The sequence below is a fragment of the Kryptolebias marmoratus genome, linkage group LG11 (genome assembly GCF_001649575.2).
Source record: "Kryptolebias marmoratus isolate JLee-2015 linkage group LG11, ASM164957v2, whole genome shotgun sequence".
NCBI lineage: Eukaryota > Metazoa > Chordata > Actinopteri > Cyprinodontiformes > Rivulidae > Kryptolebias > Kryptolebias marmoratus.
In genome coordinates this window covers 4,984,436-5,006,598 of record NC_051440.1, presented here as the reverse complement: position 1 = coordinate 5,006,598, position 22,163 = coordinate 4,984,436, and the positions used below count along the sequence as shown (strand labels likewise).

Genomic DNA, 22,163 nt, shown 5'->3' with positions numbered 1-22,163 from the left:
TACTGAAATGCTTTTAACAGAGTAAAAACAACCTTTTGAGAAATCTGAAGACAAAAAAGCTGCAAGAAAAGTTACTTAACTAACATTCATCCCGTTTTTTTGTTTGTTTGTTTGTTTTCTCTTTATAGACATCCTGACAAGATAGATAAGTTGCTGCAACAGGCTGTTCCACAGGCAAACCACGTAAACCACCACAAGATCAAGACTTCAGATTCTGAGACTTCAAGATCAATTATCCATGACGTTCTCCTAGAGCCCATACACCGAGATCCGGAAGAGCTCTGCAGTTTTCACAAGGACTCTCCTGGCACCATCATGTTGGAGCAGCCCATAGGAAGCACACTTCTGGAAATGGACATGCACACGTCCCTTCCATCCAACCCTCCTGTCACTGCCCTCCCACAGTCGGACAATGTGTCGGCCTCAGCTCCTGTGTCCAGGATGCCATCCCGTGCTCCGTCACGGGCCACTTCCACCTTGCCCCCCAGTGTTTGCACCAGAAACGGCCTCGTCTCTACGCCAAGCCCCATACTGGAGCCTAATGGCATCGCAGCAGGGACGTACCAAAGAGCGCCGGACCCGCCAGCATCGAACTCGCACAACCATGTGCAGAGGAGGAGTGCTCTGGAGCAGGTGGAGCACTGGGTCAAAGTTCAGAAGGCTGAGCACAGAGGGTAGGTCACTAACATTTTATTATACATTATTTTGTTTAGTGTTGTGTGGGGCCTGTTGTGTTCTCCAGAAATCAACAGAGGAGAGACAAGGTATACCCTGGACAGATTGCCACGCCAAGCAGAGACATACGGGACACACAACCATAAATGGCCGTACTCACAACTAAAACCATTTTAAAACCACCAGTTACCCTAAAGTGCATAGTTTGGGACTGCAGGAAGAAACCAGAGTATCTGGAGAAAACCCAAACATGCAACAGGGAGAGCATGCAAACGCCACACAGATGAGAGTCCTGCTAACACCTACTCAGAGCAAAGCCCTTTCAAGAGCAATTTTCCACCATCTAAAACAATCCAAACTCTAAACCTTCCCAGCTGTTTAATCAAAACTATATTAAATTGTCCTCTGGGAAATGGTAATCCCAACAAGTTGATTCAACGACAACCAGATTTTTCTCATCTGAGGAGCTTTCTCAGTTCATAAGTTTCAAAATTATAAACTTTTTTGGGGCTGTTCTTCTAATGAGCTTTTATACTCATGTGCAAATCACTGTTATTCCCCTCTCTCCAGATGTTTTGGTAACATGCAGGAAGTTGCAAATTGGTGCAAAACTGTGCATTTGGTTAGACGTGGCTACATTTATGTGCTGGACAGTTGGAACCTGAAACCATCTCCTCTGTTTAAAGCTGGTCTGTCCCTTTTGACATATATGGCATTTATTTTGTTTTATTTCACCTTTATTCAGGTAATCTCGTTGAGTCACGAGGTCTGATCCTCAAGAGAGTCATATTTCAAGTGAACGTACAAGAATGTAGTTACAGACAAACAGCCAATAAAGTAAATACAGCAATTCAAAAAATGTCTCACATAAAACAGAGCAGAAAACTAAAAACAGATACAAGTTTACACAGCTGTCCTTTCCATCGATTTTAGAATAAGTTTAAAATCATTTATTGGAGCTGAGCTGGATGGTTTCCAATCTTGTTGTAGCTTATTCCAAGAAGAAGGAGCAGAGTAGGAGAATGCCATTTTCCCAGTTCAGTACGTATCAAAGGTAGGCTAAGGTGACAAAGAATTGTGAGTGTAGGTTGTGGCAGCTAGGATCAGGTGACATAGAGTAAATGAAGATAAATGAGTTGGTAGACAGCCAAGAATGGATTTGTAAATAAAATTATATCAATGTAAAATCTGCATGTCGACAGTGATGGCCAGTTATCCTGAGTTACCCTGCTTCATTTGCTCCTCTTTAATATTACTACTATAGTAGGTCTTTAAACTTTTTTTGGCATGTCAGGCATACCATATAGAGAAGATGGCTGCCTACATGTGCCAAAACAGATTTGTTCTACAAAAAGGATATCTGAAAGTGAAAATCCTAATTGTGTTGTGTAGTGTTTACTTTTTCTGTCTGGAACTCAAAAAGATTTATTTGAAGCTGTAGGATGTAAGCCATATTGACCATGTAAACACAATGCGTCCTGATAGATGTTTGCCTGCTGTGAAGGTCATAGAGATACTTACATTCTGTTTAAAAAATGTAGTCATATTTATTGTTTTAAAAAATATACATTTCTACATGTTTCTAATTAACAGCCCACCATCCAGAGAAAGCACGCTTCCTCGCCGCACGCCACCAAACCAGCACATATACACCACCACGGACACCTATCAGACCCTGCCAAAAAACCCACGCCACAGCCCCCCCCCTGGTAGACTTGGTGAATACAAGTATGCCCAGGACCGGCTGAGTCACTTCCGTCTCACCCCGGATCAGGGGGGCCCAGAGTCCAACACTGTGTGGCAACTGTACGAATGGCAGCAACGCCAGCAGTTCCGTCACGGGAGCCCCACTGCACCAATATACACCCCGGCCCCAGAGTATCCATTTGGCCCACGGCCCCCATCCACAGTGCCTCCCTCTTCCTCGGCTCCCAGGTCAGAGGGGTCTCCTCGCTGCGTGTCGGTGCCTCCTTCAGCTGCAGACATCCCTCCACCAGGCCCCCCTCCTGGTGCCAGTAGAACCCTGTCGCCTGCACGGAGGCCGCACACACCTGCTGAACGAGTGACTGTGAGGCCCGTGGGTGATGTGTCAGTGTTGGACCTCCCCTTCACCGTGTCGCCCCGGAGGACCAAATCTCAGATGCTGAAGGTAAAATAATCACAGCAGAAGCACAAAACGACACAGGGCAATAATGGTTTTGCCCATGTCTGTTTGTGAGCTTGTGTTTGTTTGTACCAAAACTCATGACCCACTGGGCGGATTTAAAAGAATCTCAGAAAGTATTCATTGGGTTTACTTCTACAACTGATTGTGATTCAGAGTCAACCCAAATCAAGATAGCTGCCACATTTATTCTACCTTTGTCAACACAAAAAATATCTATAACTTACTCAGAATTACAGAGATTACAGATATTAAGGTAAAGTTTATGTGCTAGAAGCAGAGACATCCTCAACACATCCTTTTGAGTATTAACACATATTGTGAGTTGTGGCTGTGGTGGCCATCTTGAACTAAAACGCTGTCATGAAAAGCGTTGTGGGATATTTTTTCCCTTCAAGGAATGGTAGGCCTTTAATTTGAAAATGAAAACAGTGTGAAATTGAAACCACTGTAAAACACTAATAATTGATTTAAACTTTTAATTAGCGAACAAATGATTTTGATATGTTTTCACTGTGCACATGATCAGGTTGACAAGCAACACAATAATGTCACTTAATCAGGAAGCTGTTAATTAACAAAATTATTATTTTTTATTTCTAATAATAGGCAAGACTAGTTTTTGTGCCAAATTTTATTTTAAGACATTGAGTTCCTATTCTTATATCCATAATTCGTAAGCAAGTTCTAATATTAGAGCAGGAAAGGCAAAAAGCAAAACAGTCAGGTGTGATGAGTTGAACAAGAAAAAGTTTTCTACAGCTTCTCATCCAGAACATTTGCTGCTTACAAACTGAACTGTTCTAAGGGTTTTCTGTTGGATTCCCGAAAGACAAAATACCTTCAAAGTTTTTTAGGTTTTTATGTGGTCACACTCACACAGTGGATAGCAAAAGTTATGGTAGCATATGGTTAAAATTTTTACATCCTCATTACTTCTCAGGCTCCAGTGCTGCTCCTCACAACTGTTATTTATAAAGCTTCGTTTTATTCCCAGTTTAACTTTAGTTTTTTCTTAAAAGCAGGCTCTGGGTTTGCATTTCTACACTCAGCCAGTCTCCTTACATCTAAAATTATCCACTCTAATTATCTTACAGTTACATTGTTTTGAACAAACACAGTACAGCTGGTGGTTTTTATCATGCAGGAAAAGCCAGTCATCGGGCAAAGCCAAAAAAAAAAAAGACACTATCAAAGCAGCTGCATGGATTACAATCACCTGCAGTCTACACAAGAAGAAATGCCACCAGTAGTTATAAGAACTGTGCAAAGTGTGCAATCAGCTTCAGTCTGAAAGCTCCTAATATCAGACATGGGTGTGGTGGTGGTTAGAACTGTGCTTCAGTGAGTTAAAAGGCAGACTTCTCTTCAAGTCTGCACACAATCTGTTAAAAAGGATACTGAAAAAATAAAGATATGTCACATTTTACTGTTTCAAATAATCTGCATATAGAGATTGTATAAACATATTAACCACATTTATGGAAAACAGCAAAAATTAGCTGTCCATTTGTGTTTATAAATCTCCTTTAATAATAAGTATGCAAATGTGTTTCCATACTCCCCCACATTCTCATACACAGACAGCATGCCCTGAGATAACAAACTAACAGTTTCTTGTTACCAAGGTTGTTTTACAACTTATTACATTATGTATGTAAAACAGTGTTGCATATTTGAGTCTTGGATATATTTAGTAGAGGCCATATTAAACCCTTTGAGTTTCTAACAACTGTGCCCTCACATACTACCAGGATTTTTACAGTCTTCAAAAGTCTGGAATTTGATTTTAATATTTTCCAGGTCTGAATATGTATCCTTCTACTTCTAATACATTAAAAAAATTTGAATGTCTAAAAATAACATAGTTTAATTCAAAACTTTTTGCTCTACCAACCAGATTATATATACTGTATATATATGAAAACAGATTTTTTTGTCTCTCACAAGCTTTGAGTTTAACTTTGTAGACACTGCAAACTAAAAGCTGCAGACATGTGCATACATATACACCTCTCAAAGTTTTATGAATAATAAGATAGGAAAGGTAACGAAAAGGATAAATTCTGGAAATTTTGGAAAGGTAAAGGTCTAGGATTTCGGAAAGGAATACCTATCACCAGCTGCCTTTCATGCTAGGGTTTCTAAGAGAAATGACAACATTATAGCTGTTTTAGTCAAACCTTGTAAATGATGTTATTTCATAAAATGGTGCAAGATCTCTTTGTTACTGCCTGGATTATATATTGAGGATGACTCTCAGCTACTACCACATCAAACTGTAGCTCATTTTTTGTAAATGTGACTATTTTATAGCCATATTTCTTTTGGCTAAGTTTGGTTAGCTGTGGCAGCCATCTTAAATTGGGGGTGATTCCAAAAGTTGTTAAAACGTAAATGTACATCTAATGAATGCTTTCTGAAATTTTTATTAACAAGTCCCATGGTTCAAGAGATATTTTGCTAACAAATAGACAATGAGCACACACAGATATAAGCAAAGAAAAATGTTATCGCCCTTTCGCCTTAAGTAAAATGCAATAAAAACTAAGACTTTTTTTTCAAGCAATATCCCTTTTGTCTTTTAAGCTTAGCCTGATTTTTTAGTGTTTGTATGTATAACAAATATAAAATGCACAGAAGAAAAAGACAGACCACTGTAAAAATAGCTGCCATAATTTTAAAGAACATTTTTTTATTTAAGTTACAAAAAATGACCAAGAAGTCTGTAAATTTGAGTCTGAAAAATATGGAATTTGTAAATGAAACCTATGTAAGACCCTGTTATACCTATGAAGACATTTCCTTAATAGTCAGTTGTTGAATAGGACTTTGTGTTTTCATGTGTTGCAGGCTGCTACTATAGAGAGGCGCTCGATGCCTCCATCTGGTTACATCACACACACAGTGAGTGCGCCCAGCCTTCATGGCAAAACGGTAGGTTTTAATAAAAGTGTAAGCAGTTACATTCATATAATGTTTTTTGGACAACAGAACCGTAAAGCCTAGCATTTTAGGAAACAAGCTTTAAGAGGTAGTTCTGTTTTGTTTAGTTTTTGCAGCTGTCAGCAGGAAATTAGTTTCCAGATGTGGATTCCTTTGTTACTACTTTCTCTCAATTATACTTTTTGATGACACTGATGTGTTGGTTGTTGATTTTTAGCTATTTTTGTTGGGGAAAGGCTCCTACCAGCCTGTCATGTAGAGTTTCTTTGTACTTGCTTTTTGTTTTAACCAAATAAATCTCTAATTTAGCTCTAGTTCTGCTTGTACATTTAGTGCTGTAAAAGTCAAAGAGCACGTGTGATCAGTGTTAAGATCTGCCTGACTGATCGTCCTGTGGTGCCTGCGACAGCCCGAGGAGCTCACTCTGCTCCTCATTCAGCTGCGCCGCCACCAGGCCAAGATGGCCTCCGCACGCCATCAAACGTTAGCCCAACTCCAGCAGCTCGGTGGTCCCCAAGAGTCCTGCCTCAAAAACCGCCTCCTTGCTGCTCCCACTACTAGCACAAGCCCCGCCCTCAGCTCGAACCCCTCTCCTGAATCCCACCTTGGACATGCGGGCCTCTCAACTCCAATTGGCTCTTGCAGTACCCAGGTGGGGGCCCAGTGACACGCCTGCCCCTGTTTAGCAGGAGCTGGTAGAGGTTGCCATTAAGTATTCTTTGTACATCTAATAAACAAAGGTTTTATAAGATGTTGAATTTTTGATTTTGGAGATTTTTGTAAGTTCAATGTGAGTGTAGCTTTACTTGTTAGTTTGTAGTTTCCAGCTGTGACAAACAACAGCAGCCCGGTGTCAGTCATGGCAACCTCAACCAAAAAGCTCTTTTGTTTGGTGTCCGTGATCGCTGGCCTGGCTGCTGTAAACCATCTGTCTCTTTACCATCTGCTGTTCTTGGCTGATCAGTTACCATATTGTGCTTTTACTGATCACGCCCATAGCATGTTGGGTTTCTATATATATATTTTATGTGTACAAAGCCATCCCATGCTTTAGCTAATAGGCAAGCTTTAGGTGTGTTGGTCAGTTTGGTCTTCTGGTGAATGACTCTGTTTTTCTGGCTGTGATGAAGCTTGTTTTGTTGTTGTTTTGTTGTTGTTGTCGACGTGACTTGAACTCAGTGGTGAATTCAGCGATGTTTCAGGATCTGTTGCTTCATGAGGGGTCTGGTTTGTGCTGGTTTGTTGTCTTGATGTGTTGAACTTGTCTTAAGACAAAATTAATGAATGGCATTTGAAGTGTTTGTGTCAGTTTGTCACAATGCATGTCAGACACATAACAGCTGTCCAAACTGCATACTTGTACAGATATTTCAGATCTTTTGAAGTGGGGTTTTGTGGAAAGGTTATGATCAATGATTATCTTACCTGTTGTAGATAGGTCTGGACAGCCTCAGATTTAATAGCAGGGACAAGAACAAAGTATGTTATATACATTTACTTGACCTTCAATTTTGAATTATACACCTATTATGTTGAATTCTTTGGTTCTTTGCATGTGCCAATAACAGCAGCAGCAGCAGCTAGCAGTAGAACTTCCAGTACAGCCTTGGGCACATCCAGCAAAAATATTCTAATGTTTCTGCCGGAATAACCATGTAATGCAAAACTGACTGCAATGTCAAGCTTTATAAAATAACATTCACATGAGTTGCCAAGAAATGTTTGAAATGAAAGTTGTTTTAATACGGCACTGATCCACTTTGGTTTTGGCCCTGCCTGAATTAGCCATTAGCTTGTCAGTCTATTCAGAATTTAAGTCTGTTTCTCCAAACTAAAGTCATTCAAATTTGGCAGTGATTTTTTTTACACTGACACCTGGTAGTGACACACATTTTTCCTAATGCACACCCACAGACACAGCCTGGATAAAGTAAAGAAAAGAAAAACTCAAATCTTCTGTTTCTTTTGAAAAGTTTATAAAGTGGAAACTAAAGTCACGAGTGAGCTCTGCTTTATTGCTGTGCAATCCCATCCACATTGATATATTGGGACGATTAAAAAATAAAGAATATATTTAAAAAAACCTGGCCAGTAGAATTAGCAATAGGACACATCTCTATATCCAAAGCCTATGTTTCATTAGAGGAGTTTTCAGTTGCAGAACCTGTGGTGAGTAAATTTGAGATCACCAGAAATCTTCATCCCAAGTATGTTTAAAAACATGAAGTAGGCAACAATACTAAATCATAAAGCAGCAGCTGAGATTAGCACCCATTAAGACCACTTTCACTGCTTTTAAACAGTTTGTTGTTGTGCTGACACTTGTGCTACAATAATGTTGTGAGAAGTATGATTGCTTAGTCTTAAGGTTGAAATGGTGGCTGGGAGGTGGGGATGGGGGATGCATTACCAAAGAGACAGGTTGGTAATATTTTAAACAAAACTGAATAATTACCAACAAATTCAATTAGTGGTTTTACTTAAAATACCCATTCCTAGTTCAAAAACCTGTCTGCAACAGGTAAGATATTAATTGTTCATAACTTTTCCACAGAAGCCTACTGTAGAAGATCTGAATATTTTTTTTAACACAAATATTGCCTTGTTTGACTAGATTAATTCTGGTTGATGATTTAGTAAATTTAATTCCTGTCGACACATATCACTAATACACTCACGTTTTCTACCTTTCAGGCTGATGACACGTATATGCATCTAAAGAAGGACTTGGAGTATCTGGATCTAAAGGTGAGAGAAAATATCTAACTTCCACTGGACCTTCTTCGATTTGAAACGACTTTTGCTCAAATTTAAATATTTGGTGTTTCTTGTTGACAACCTCTTCTTCTGTTGAACCAAAACGCAGCTGTAACTGGAGATGTTCAGGCTTCTGTGTGGGACTAAACATTCCCAAAGAATAAAGAGTAATCGTCTAACCCTTGACTGCTTTTAGAAGCGTCTCACCCAAAGCAGCCGCCGTAATGTGACTGCGGCTCTGTGTCTCTGTGATTCTTGACTCCCAGATCAGAGCTCTAGAGCCGCTGATCCTCGCAGTTCACAGTTTACTACTGCACTGCACTGCTGGGCCTCTCAGGCCTATAATGAACGTAAGCTCAATGTGTCTGTGCGTACGTGCGTGTGTGTGTGCGTGTGTGTCTGTGTCCGGTAAATGCTCTGAAACGAGAGGTATGCTCCATAGTGCGTCTGTGCATTTCTGCTTGTGCATGTTTGTACTGTAATGAGAGCAGGGACTTGTAGTCTCTCCATGAATGTGAGAGTGCTCATTTCAAGAGTCTGTGTTCCAGAAAGACCATCCCATCGCTTTATAGCATTCACAGATCGACCAGCATCAGCTCTCTCCATGTGGCCTTTGACGTCATGCCCCTCCCCTCCCTACATGTGGCAATGTTGACAATGCTGTTGAATTCTGGGCATGGGATGGCTCGGCAGTGCATGTGTTGTGGCTGTGGCTGTGGCCCGGTGGTTGAAAAGCCAGCTGCTTCTACCATCGTCTCTGAAACGCTGCACACCTCCTTAAAGCTGTAAAGTTGCTTTTTTTGTGACAAATTATTTTCAATTGTAAGGAAAAGCTTTTGTCAGTCAATTCTGTTGTGTATCTAGGTACTGTACTGTTTTCATGTTAAATTAGCAGGATTAGATTCGATGTGAGCACCTGTCCTTTATAGTATGTTCCTCAGGTTTTTTTTATAAGAAGCAAACATGATGTGAAAAGGTGCTGAAGGCAAATCATTTTGTGCAGAGCTTCAAAGTCTCCATAGCCACTGTGTTGTTCATGACGAGAGCTGATTTTGTGTGCCAGAAGTCACTCATACTGTCATGTTCCTAAACGCAGGAGAATGTCGCAGATATAGCAGTCCGCCCTTTTGCCTTGTAGTAGTTTACAGCTGCTCACTGTGTTCTGTACCTCCTTGCTTCCTTCAATACCACACAGTCAGAGAGTTTGTTTTAGCACATAACTAACACCAGGAATTGTTGTTTTTTTCCAGGTAGCTGGAAGTCAGACATTGAAGGAATCAGGGAAACCTGTGAAGGTAGCAGAAAGTGATGTGGATGTAAGTATTAGAAGAACTGATGCCTAAAGATCTTCTTTGCGCAAATAATTCAGTCTGATTTTCAATTCTACTAATTACAAGTTTATTTGCTATAATAACACATGTATATAAATGTCAAAGAAGCTTTAAATAATCAGGTTATCAAAATTTTAGATCTAGTTCTTTCAAGTTGTTGTTTTTCTTTTGTCTGCTCCCCTCTGTGGGGATCGCCACAGCTAGCAAACTTGACACAAGAGATTTTTTTACATCAGATGTCCATCCTGAACTAACCTGGGCTCAAACCCACAGCCTCAGGATTATAAGACTGTGGCACTAACCACAGAGCTACCACAGCCTGTCCCCAGATCTTAAGACTTCTTTAAGATTCAATCTCCTTCACTTTCTGCATTAAGCTCTAAGAAACATTTTACAATGTTTGCCTGAAAATACAAGCAGGCTAGGTTGTGCTTTCTCTGTGTTTCATACAAGCAGCATCTGTTTCAATAAACCCATCCAGAGTCTGTTCCTGGCTACGACATGTTAGAAGTATGGTGTGTATATATATATAAACTAACACAGCTGTGAATGGCTAAAATTGGCTGATAATATCATTAAACTGACATAATGCTTAAACCTTGATGGAAACACATTTGCTGAAATTTGTTCTGAGATGATAGAAACACATTTTAACCAGCAGTTTGTTGACACACCTATGCAAATAAAGAAAAAGTTCTTAAAAAATATTGTTTTTTTATTCTATTTTGTTCCCCTCCAGACAAGAATAAATGAAACTCTAGTTTGCAGCTCTGACTATCAGGATACAGTGGGAGAGAAAACTAAAGGGAACCAAGGCTAAATAAGACATGGATTGTGAGAAAGTGCTGTCAGGGCTTTTGTCAGCTTTTAGTCTTAGCTGTAAGGTAACAAACAAGATCCAGAGGATTTTAATGAGCAAAATCTGAAATTCTTTCATTTGGAAAATCCAAACAATTCCCTTCTCGGGCTCATGTTTGCTCTTTTAAAAGTATTCCTCAGTGTTTCCCCTCTCACCCAGCTGCTTTATTTATTTATGCACATTTTGTCTGCAATGTGGATCCAACAACAGCATCACCATGGAAACCACTTGTCATAAATAATGCATTTGATTGTAAATTTAAACCGTTCTGTTAACATTATTGTGTAATTACTGTGTTGCTGTTTTACCTCAGGATGATTACGGTTGCCTGTAGGTTTGATGGTTATAATAGAAAATTAATGATTATCTGAGCTTACCTGACACTGTTGCACCCATGTTGATAAATGGTTTTATTCATAGTCGACATGTTTACAAAACAAGACTGGTGGAGCTACAGGATATTATATAATATGTGTTAAATGGGTGTCAAAAAGAGCATTCCCTGTTCACACCCAGATCCACATTCCTGCACACAGTCCTTGCAGCTGCAGAGACAAAGGCAAGTTTTAATTAAGTAAATGGGCCACTTAATTATCAAAGGTCACTGCACAGACACACACACTCGGATTAGCACTGAAGGATGCTGTATCAGTGAAAGGCTCCCCTCATCTCTCTGCCTTCTCGGCTCTGTGTCTCCCCCTGCAGGTGAAGCTGAGTCGGTTATGTGAGCAGGATAAGATCCTCAAAGACCTGGAGGCCAGAATCAGCTCCCTGAAGGACGACAAGGTAAACCCTCTGTCAGACTGTCTGACTTTAGTGAGTGTGAAGAATTTACGGGCACAAATGGTTCAAGGATGGAACAAATATGTTCGTATTTTGGTGTCATTTAAGCTACAACCAGTTTTAGTACCAGACTGTGATTCTGTTTTCTTTCTAGAGCTAACATTTACAATCAATTTAAGGATATTTTACAAAAGGAAAAGACAGGGATACTGATATCGCAGCTTCCACATTTTAGAAGTAACAGAACATTTTTTCGTTCTTACAATTTGAACTGGGGAACTAACACAAGATAAGAAAATGCCCCAGATGAGATCTCAAAGGAACTTAAGACAGACTGTGGAAACATGCTGCCCTCTGGAGGCATTTTGAACTGATGTTCATCTGCTGAACTGGACATACGTCCAGAACATCTTTCCAAATGAAGTAGGTCCCTGATTCCCTCCAGCTGCTCAACCTCCTTATCCTTTTTAGGACAAGCTGGAGAGAATACTGGATGTGTCCCACCAGCAGATGGAGCAGTACCAGGAGCAGCCGTCCCACGTCCACAAGATCTCCTACCAGCAGAGGCTGCTGCAGGAAGATCTGGTGACCATCAGGGCCCAAATATCCCGACTGTCCACGGTATCTATCCATGCCTGTTAAACTATGGGTGTTCGTGTTGCTGCACCGTTTCATTGGCAGGATGGCAACATTTTATTCTGTGCCAACTGCACAACTTCATACAATGCAGTCACATAAGTTATTAAAAAATGGTCAATTAATTTTCAGTTAAGCTTTATGGTTTTTTCTAATTTATTAATCAAATGTAAAAGTGCACATGTTTCTGTTGGTGTAAACCATCAGAAAGAAAAAAAAAAACACGTCCTCAGACTTTCTGCATGTATGTGTGTTTGTTTGGGTTCTGCAGGAAATGGCACATTCATGGGAGGAGTACAGCAGGCTTGAAAAATCTGTGGAGCAGTTGAGGTCGGCTCTGCAGGCACTTATGAACCACAGCGACACTTCTCAGGTGAGACCTGTCGCTCCCTTTTGTAAGAAAAGAAAACGCCATTTGATCGTCACCTACATATAACCTTAAATGAGCAAACAATCTATTCCAAGAAACGTTGTCGGGTGTAGCGACTGTAAAAATCTGAAAGGCCCTCAGAAACCAGGAGATGTGTTTCTCAAAACCACTACAAAAAGGCTACAAGAAAGTCTGGCTCCTTATAATCAAATTATAATGAAAGTTCCAATCTTTAAAGGAATGCAAATTGTCCACTGCCTTGTTAGTGTTTGGGAGTATGTGATAAGGATGACTCTGCTACTACCATGCCAATTTTAGCCAAAGAGCTATAAGCTATAGCCAATTTTGTGTTGTCAAAAATCAGTTGGCTGTGGGGGCCATGTTGAGTTGGGTTGACTCCAAAAGTTAATCAGTTGTAGATGTACACACTGCAATTACTTTCTGCAAGTTTTACTAAAATCCATCTAGTGGTTCATGAGATATTTTGCTAACAAACAGACAGAGCTGAATCGAATAGCTAATGACAAAATCTTAAAAACAGATGACGTGGGATCGGTTAGTTTTTCAAAGTATAAGTTGGTGATCAGTGTCAGCTACTACCACACCAAATTTTGGGTTAAAATGTGTAAAAGTTACTGAGTTATAGCCATGTCTGTGTTTGCTATGGGAGTTAGGTGTGGTGTCCATCTTGAACTGGGTTGAGTTCAAACGTTAATCAGTTGTAGATGTACATCCAATGGTTAATCTCTGAGAGTTTCATTAAAATCTGTCCATATTAATATAGAGATATTTTGCTAACAGACAGACAAATAACACACAAAATTATGTGATTGTCTTTCTGTCATGATGGCGGGGGATAAAACAAGGTGACAGGTGACTCTAGGGTTTTGCACAGTGGTATATGTTAAACCTTAGGGTTTCAGGAAGATGTACTTTTTACCATGAAAGCACTTTAAAGCTCTTATATGCAACAGAGGTATCTGAAAAAAAGCCTTCAGAAGGAAGGTAAAATGAGAGAAATGTTAGTTTTGATGTCTTATCACACAGCAAGAAAAGGCAGAGATGAAGCGAGAGCTGTGGAGGATCGAGGACGTCATGGGGGGACTCAGTGCCAGCAAAGCCAACTACAAGATAACCATCGACTCCATCCAGAACCCAGGTGGGAAACAAATGTAGATCCCACACAGACACTTATTTCACTTAGACATGGATTTAAAGTTAGTCTTGTTAAGGCTATATGTTTTATTTGTTATGCACAACTATAACCTATAACTGAAACACCTGTCCTGTGATTTAAGCAGGACCCAAATAAAAAAGGTAAGTTTAGATCCGTTTAACTTTGATTTTTCTGGTTTCACGCCACACCAGACAGGAAATTAGTGCCTTCGCTGTCAGACCCAGCAGTGCCTTCCCACACCGCGGAGGTCCAGCCCCCCCCTCGCACCTCCATCCCCAGCATCCTCTCCCACACGTTGCCCCCCAGCACCGTGCCAAAGTGGGTGAGTGTCAGCTGACTGCTCGAACCAATGCAGTATATCTCTGTGTTAAACTTTGTCACGGGCCTACTGTAAGATCCTTCCTAAATTTGCTGCTGCACAGGCAGAGGACAGTGCCCCGCCCAGACCGCCACTGCCTCGCCTCTATGACTACGAGGAGACACCCCCGGTGGTGCCACCACTCCCCAAAGAGGCCTCGGTCATCCGCCACACATCGGTGCGAGGGCTCAAACGCCAGTCAGATGGGAGGAGGAGGGACAGAGAGGGGGGGCAGTATGTCACCAATGGAGACTGTAAGGTAACTTATTAGTCACGTGGTGTTTTGTTTAGCAAAGACGTCCTACATGTCGTTTTGACAAATTCGAAGATGTTGTTTCTCTCTGCAGGACTGGAACACTTGTAGCTGCTCTTTGGTCTATTGTAAAGAGATTCAGGTTTCCTGTTGTTTTCTCTCTGTTTTAGACTGACTTGAGATCATACCTGAGTGAACCAGAACTGCAGAGAAGCAGCCACCAGAACACGAGCTCTGATGCAGACTACCAGTATTACCTGAGCAAAGGTATTTGAGGAGTAACAGATTGCTGCACATGTCGCTGGAAACAAATTCCTGGCAATTTAAACAATAGCGGTGTAACAGTACACATAAATCACAGTTTGGTGCGTACCTCAGCTTTAGGCTCACGGTTCAATATGAATTTGGTACAACAAGAAAAAGAATCCAAATGTTAAACCCTTGGTTTGATTTCACTTACTTAATCATTTTAGAAGCAGAAACAGACAAACAATCCACCCTTTTTTGGTGTGAAGGCTCTACGGTGTTTTCTTGTTTTGCTTTGGTGTAGAGTGCTTCAGATTATATTGTCCTCTGCTCCTTTTCTATAGTGCCATTCAACAAAAAAAAACAAAGGTTAAGAAAACATGTGCACTCTCTTAGATGAGTGTTGTTAAAGCCTGAGACTAACATATTCTTCATCTAATTACATTCACTGGACTGGCTGTAGGCTGCCATTTTGTTTCTAGTACATGTTACACCATCAAACAACCAGCTTTATTCTGTAGAAGCAAATTATAATCTCCTACAGACTTTCCACTGGTGTGCTTCTGTGATCAGTCAGATGCTGTTTTTAATTGCAAATTAAATTACATTGCTCTAGTTCCAACAAGAGAACCCTTATAGTTGGAAGCAGACATTAATCTTAAATGTACAAGACTTTTTTTATTATTATTAATTGGAGACATTTATGTCAAAAATTGAGAATTCAACTTGAAGGTTTAATCCAATTCTGTTAAACTATGTCTGTCAGGCACCGCATCTCAGATTAATCAATCCAACTCCATCTCCTCCTTCGTCACACTAAGGAGAGGTCCCGGCAGCTCTGCAGCAAAGGTGAGTGAGGACTGCATGGCTTTCATTTATCAGCTGGTACCAGTGATTAGCTGAGAGGGGGACACTTTTTTCTTTTATCTGGTTCAAACCTTTTTATATTTTCTGATCAGAGTATGAAGATGATATCATCAACTTTGTTAGTTTAAGTTTTCTTGTTCAGTTTCAGTCTGTTTCACTATAAAAGTGTAGGCACTGATTGTGTGCATCGTATTTAAGCAACGGACTACTGATTGTTATGACAGAGATGAGTAAAGAGCATCAGTTTTCTACTGTGTTACAGTATCAGCAGTGGAAAATAGTAGCAAAGCTAAACCAATTTAAAAAAATGTTGGATATTCATTGTATTATCTTCACTGAGACTACAAGTGTATTTCTTTTACAGAATATTATTGGGTAAAGAGCCTCCATTGTGTTGCTGATAACTGTCTTTAGGCTCATCATGCTTTGTTAGATACCGTCACTGGTCTCTACCCATTCTTACTCCAGATTTTTTCCCCTCAACTTTTCTGCATCTTCATCTCACCAGGAAAGACCCAAGAGTGCCTTTGAGCGCCTGTCCTCCCCCACTGAGGTTCCACAGGTCCCCATTAGCCAGCCTCGAGGCCGGATGACCGCGGAGGAGCAGCTGGAGCGGATGAAGCGCCACCAGAGGGCGCTTGTTCGCGAGCGCAAGAGGAACCTCAGCCAGGGCGACCGCAGCTGCATGGGCCTCTCCACCGCCTCTGCCACGGCGCAGCGCTCCTCCTCCTCCTCCTCCAGGCTGCCCTCCAGTCCCTCTGATCCTCCGGCCTCCGTACGTTACCCCCCACCCCAGCGCAGCAGCAGCAGGCACAGGGAGCACCAGCTGCACCACCAGTGCTGCTATGCCACTCTCCAGCCCCCAGCCACACAATAACCTAGAGAAAAATCCTAACACACTAGCACTGCCTGGCTTTGTGTAACTGGCGATTGTTGATGGTTACGGTTGGCACTAATGAGCTTAATGGCAGGACTGACTAGAGCTTGGTTAACATGTTAAGTACAAAGATCTCATTGCTAGATTTGGACATGGACAAAATGGCTCCTTGTTTATTTTATTTTTTTAAAGGTTCAGGAGTTTAAGATTATTAGCACTGCCCCCCTCGCGGGACCTCACTGACACAATTCTGAATGTAAATCCATAAAGAAGAGAAAAAAGAAGTGTAAGGCATCAACTCTACCTTCACTTCTTTGTTTTAATCAATAGATAGTAGAGAGAAGAGCCCATAGATGTACATGTACATACTGTATGTACATTTTTATTTATTACCTGAGTGATATTTTCAGTATACAGTTGTATAGATCTATTTTGTATAGATTTGTTATATAGAGCATATAAAGAAGTGAGTGAGATGTTGGAAAAAAGAGAAATATCAAAGTTTTCAGGTTGATAAAGTGAAGAAAGATGCAACCCGAGTGGAACAAATCATGATCACACCTCCCTACGTTTTCTTCAGCTGAAATCCAAGTGCCTTGCTTTAGTGATCTTTTTGCCTTTGTCCCAAATTTATCTCTTTAATAAACGTACTCGTCAATCGTAGTTTGTTGAAAGCGCGCGCCAACACTTTACAGAGTCACCTATGAATGATTCAAATGCAAGATCCTGCTTTAAGGTTTGTTCTCTATGTAGTTGCGGATTTTAGTCAGGGAAATGTGGAAACTTTGCTGCTTTTAAAGATATTGTTCAGAATCTTTGATGTGGGGTTTGATTAAACAGTTAAGAACCATTGATATCTTATCTGTTGTAGGCAGCACTTTATACAACCTCAGTGTAAAGAAAAAGTGTTTAATTGGATTACTGCCCTCCTAAAACAACTCCAATCTCAAAAATGACATTGCGCATCATTCAAATACTATATTATAAACATTTCTGTTTCACTTTATATTGTTATTCTAGTTGAAATATCAGTATCTTCCTGCTGTCAGTGCCACAGGCTGTGCAGGAAGTGGTACAGCTAGCTGCTGATGCCACTACTGTGCTTACAAATGAACAGGTTCCTACATAAATATCTGTAAAACAAAATGGACATCAGTGTATAAATTTGGTTTCCTTTAACTGTTGAGAAAATTTTTAAATGGCAGCAAATCACTTCTGTCTTGGCCCTGCTCAGACTAGCCATTAGCTCGTTAATTTCTTCATAATTATGGTGCATTCCATTCAACTGGAATTCAGTTTATTCCTGTTTATATCAGCGCTGCTGCAGTTCTCCTCTTGAACACTAGGTGTCACTAATGTGAAAGCAATGCTGCGAAACAGCAGAAAGTGCAGCCAGGAGTAAAACTGCTGAAAATTATGTCGGGGGTATCGGTTTTTCATATACAAACAAAACTACACCTTTAAATCTTTTCTTATATATTTTATAGTGGATGTTTCACTGCTTACAGACTCTACTTTTTATCATAATTACATAATAGCCCAATATATCTAGATGTAATCCAAAAACTGCAAAAAAAAACTACCTATGTAGTTACATTTTGCAGATGCACGCTTGTGAATCGGCACAAATCGGTTACTCTTGATATTCTTAAAAGCTGCAGTAACAGTGTTTTTATTAGTTCAGTTGATCTTTATCTCATTAAGTCCTTCACACACAGAGTAATATATTATCTCTACAGTTGATTTTTATGGTGTTTAAATGCATAAAATGTAGAGAAATACATAATCAAAACGTTTTATTTTATTTTCGGTTTTGCTAATAATAAAACACAATTAGCAAATCCTGCAGTGTTAAAAGTTGTCAAGTTGAATGTGACACCATTCCCAACTCTAAGTCTTACCTTCCAAGGTACATTTAATGCACCTTTTTCACCAAACTGAGGCTGTTCACAGAGCTATCCACAGCAAGTAAGATATTAACTGCTCCTAACTTTTCCACAGAGCCTCACTTTATAAGATCTGATTGATCATTTTAACCCCTAAAGAGATGCTCTGACATTCAGATTAAATGTAGTCCACACCTAGCTTTGTTCCTTCTTTTTGAGGTATGCCAGCAGTGCTAACAAGCTGCTGTAAAAACGTCAAGGACTTTCACTGAAATAGCGTCAAACTCGATAACCACCAGACTGGTGTGATGATTACAAACTAACACAGGAGGCTGCTGTGAGTTAACGTTATTTTGAGTATATTCCTCACAAATCTAAAGTCAGGAAGCAATACATTAGTTAATCATGCTCTCTTGTTACTTCTCACCTCTTTATAATGAGAGCATAATTTATTGGGTATGGGTCTCCACTGGATTCTAACACGTTTGTGTGATTTGAACTAACACCTACATTCATACAGCCCTGCTTAGTGTGGAGTACAAGTTGTTTTTATTGTTTGAAGGTAACTGATAATTATACTATTAGACACATTTAAAGGTTGAATAGGAAAATCTGGGTACCTTTAAGTGGCCTATGCTGTGCTGTTTTATGCATCAGAAGTATACAGGAGGAGTTTAAGGATTGGGCTGAAATGCAATAAAGAAATGAGTATAAACAAGGAGTGGACAGCTCTGTCATGGGAGATCCGAGTTACTGGAACAAGCATCATCAAGTGGAAAACCAAGAGATGATTAATATGATATATATGAATACCCATAACCCTAAGACACAAACCTTATACAGTTATTCAATTTAAAAAACAATCTAATCGTGTGATTAAAGTTTAGCTCCTACACGATGCTGCTGTCTGCTCCTTGTTTTCCAAGAAGTATTTACTTCCAAAGCTGTTCCTTCATTCTGCTTTCATCACTCCACAGTACAGTATAATGAGATTTAAAAAAGAGAAATAGTAACAGAAATAGCAACAGAAGAGACAAACGTAGTGGGGAACTTAGTGAACTGCTAGTCGCCACCTAATTCTGTGTAACCGAGAAGCAATGAACAACTCTTCTCCCTTTTCTTTTCTATCATGTAGAGATTTGCACTCAATAAATAGTCTCTTGCTTCTGAACCTCCTCTTGACTGTTTTTCTTCTTAATCTGGTGGGGGGTTTGATGAATGTCTGCATGGTTTTCTCTCTCTCTCTCTTTCTGTTTTTCTGTGTATGGTTTCTTCTCCTGAGCACAACGCAGCATAGGATGCAGCGTTTCTCAGAGCATGCGAACACACCGACAGGTCAGACTCTGCAGGCTGCTGGAGTGGGATGGATGCATGCGTGGTTTTGGTTTCTCCTTGGATGCTTACTACTCACAAGTACCCCCCCTCACCACACAAACACACAACCACGAGTCTAAGAGGCGTAGTACTTTTGGGAGGGTAATGTGCTGCTGTAAGTTGGAGAGAAGGATGGGGTGTGTCTGGAACTGCGGCTCCCAGAAACACAAACGGATCATCTGCTTCAGCTCATTCTGTGGTCAGAAAGCAAAAACATCATGCTTTTGAACCACTGAATGAACTTCTTGCTGTAATTATTTGTGGGAGCGCACAAGTTTGTCTCCCTGCAGCAACAGGTTTTAAACAAAAAGCTGACTATTTAAAGAAACAACTTGCGACATATCAGCGTGCGGAGTTCTTTTTTGGGTATCGACATTCTGTAGCAATTCTAGGGGGTGGAAGTATCTGACTTGAGCTGAGATGCATCAGCGACAGAGTCTGCTTAGAAGTATATTTTTATCGCTCGCCGCTAAAAGCCGAAAGCTGAGTGATAATGTTTTTGTCCATATCTGTGTGCGTGTGTGTATTTATCTGTCTATTGACAAAGTATCTTGTGAACCATTGGACGGATTTTATTGAAACTCTCATAAAGTAATATTTGGATATACATCTACAACTGAGTAAATTTTGAAGTCAGCCTAATTTAGATATTCAACCTTAACAAACACAAAAATGGCATTTTGGTCACTTTTACAGATATTGTGCTAAAATTTCTTGTGGAAGTAACTGAGAGTCATCCCCAAGTTGTTCGAGCGCTGGCTTTTGCTAGGACCAAGTTATTAATTCTGGCCCTACGTGTAACTAAGTTTGGCCTCCCCTGGTTTATTAAAAGTGACCCTGATCATTCTACACAGCATGACAAAAATCCCACCTCCACAGAAACTGGTTTTAATTTCAGAGAGAGGTCATAGCTATCTGATGCTGCTTCATCCGGTTCTTTTTTTTATTAAAGATATCACGGTCAAAGTCATTTCAATATTTTATGTTGGTGCTGTTAAAATACCTAGCAACTGCTCTACCTGCAAACTATTTTCTAAGTCTTTTTCTTAGACATTTTTTAAACAATCTTAAAAGAAATTTTAGTCTGATCAACAGTCCAAACACCCACAGTAGGAAAACTGGTACTGATACATTCATTAGACGTTTTTGTGAATTGTTTGATTTTCTAAATTGCTGCAAATTATTACAGAATGCTTTTAGTTAAATAACAGATTAATTAACTACTACGGCTTAAGTTTTAAAGAGCTGCTGTGATCTAAAACTTAAAAGGCTTCGATTTAACAAAGGTTGGCACTTTACCCTGACTGGACGGCATTAGGCAGAAACAGTCTTAACAAAATATATCTAATATTTAATTGTGTAAAGGACATAAACTCTGAGTTCATTAGTTTGTCATCTTTAAAATCTAAGAAGACAACAGATCATGTCACTTTCTTCCGGCTGGTTCTTTAATCCTGACCCTTGGTCTTTAGCAGGTGTTTGACTGGCAGGAGGAGCGACCCAGAGCAGAAGGTCAGTGCGATGACGGACTGAATCCGTACACCGAGAGGGGCAGGATTCAGTCACACGAATGGATGACAGTAACAGCCAGACGGGTTCAAGAGGTGGACGTGGAACCTCTGGACTATGACCTGGATATCAGCCGAGAGGTACGCACGTCTCTCTGTAGACAGAACAAACAGATTCCGGGTCAGACAGTCCCAGAAACATACAGTAAATGAACCTTCCAAAGGTTCCTCTGCTTCGATAAGTCAGGTTAAATGTGACGTTTTCTGTTTTTATGTCCTGACTAAATTTGAACTCTTCACCGTGTGTCTGTTTCAAAACTCGAAGCCAATTAAAAAAAAACAAGTCCTTTATGTATTTTTTTTCTTAATGCGCAGCTGTCCAAACCACAAAAAGTTTCCATCCCAGAGCGGTACGTAGAGTCCGACCCGGAAGAACCTCTGAGTCCTGAGGAGCTGGAGGAGCGCTCCCGTCGAGCTCAGCGCATCAAGAACCTTCTAGCCAAATCCAGGTAAACAAACTCATCTATTTTGGATATGAGACAGTGACGTTTAGTGTATTATTATTGAATGGAAATACACTCCTGATCAAAATCTTAAGACCAGTCAAAAAAATTGCAAGAATTTGCATTTTGCACTATTGGATCTTAATAAAGTTCTAAGTAGAGCTTCACAATGTTAAAAGAAGAAATCAGTGTAAGAGACAAAAAGTTTTGAGCGGGGAATTAATTGAAAACTGCATTTACACTCAAAAATGATTTTTCCCAGCTGATCAAAAGTTTAAGACCATAGCTAAAAAAAAACGAAAACCCCCCAAAACAGAAATCAAAGTGTCAAAAAAGGACTCGGTAATGAGTAGCTCCACCATTCTTGTGGATGACTTCAAACAATTGTTTAGGCATGCTTGATGCCAGTGTTTCCACGAGGCTAGTGGGAACGTTGCTCCAAGTGTTGAAGATGGCTTCACGAAGGGCATCCACTGTCTGGAACTGATGTCCATTTTTGTAAACTTCCCTTGCCATCCATCCCCAAATGTTCTCAATTGGGTTTAGATCCGGGGAACATGCAGGATGGTCCAAAAGAGTGATGTTATTCTCTT

General features: G+C 40.2%; 1 protein-coding gene across 12 annotated transcripts in view; it reads left to right on the top strand.

Moving 5' to 3' along the window:
- The window catches only part of LOC108245729 (pleckstrin homology domain-containing family A member 7), a 165,729-nt gene that overhangs the window by 139,127 nt on the left and 4,439 nt on the right, over positions 1–22,163 (top strand). For 8 of the 12 annotated variants that reach the window (XM_017432859.3, XM_017432861.3, XM_017432862.3 and 5 more), the window contains 18 exons: positions 129–674; positions 2,269–2,824; positions 5,693–5,776; positions 6,195–6,437; positions 8,480–8,533; positions 8,809–8,892; positions 9,793–9,858; positions 11,438–11,518; positions 11,987–12,136; positions 12,423–12,524; positions 13,569–13,680; positions 13,890–14,020; positions 14,121–14,315; positions 14,480–14,576; positions 15,322–15,404; positions 15,931–16,197; positions 21,035–21,208; positions 21,443–21,576. In XM_017432859.3, coding sequence (XP_017288348.1) covers positions 129–674; positions 2,269–2,824; positions 5,693–5,776; positions 6,195–6,437; positions 8,480–8,533; positions 8,809–8,892; positions 9,793–9,858; positions 11,438–11,518; positions 11,987–12,136; positions 12,423–12,524; positions 13,569–13,680; positions 13,890–14,020; positions 14,121–14,315; positions 14,480–14,576; positions 15,322–15,404; positions 15,931–16,197; positions 21,035–21,208; positions 21,443–21,576 — 3,159 coding nt within the window. The remainder of the gene's footprint in view (positions 1–128; positions 675–2,268; positions 2,825–5,692; positions 5,777–6,194; positions 6,438–8,479; positions 8,534–8,808; positions 8,893–9,792; positions 9,859–11,437; positions 11,519–11,986; positions 12,137–12,422; positions 12,525–13,568; positions 13,681–13,889; positions 14,021–14,120; positions 14,316–14,479; positions 14,577–15,321; positions 15,405–15,930; positions 16,198–21,034; positions 21,209–21,442; positions 21,577–22,163) is intronic. The other 4 variants (XM_017432872.3, XM_017432868.3, XM_017432863.3 and 1 more) reach the window with 3 other exon arrangements.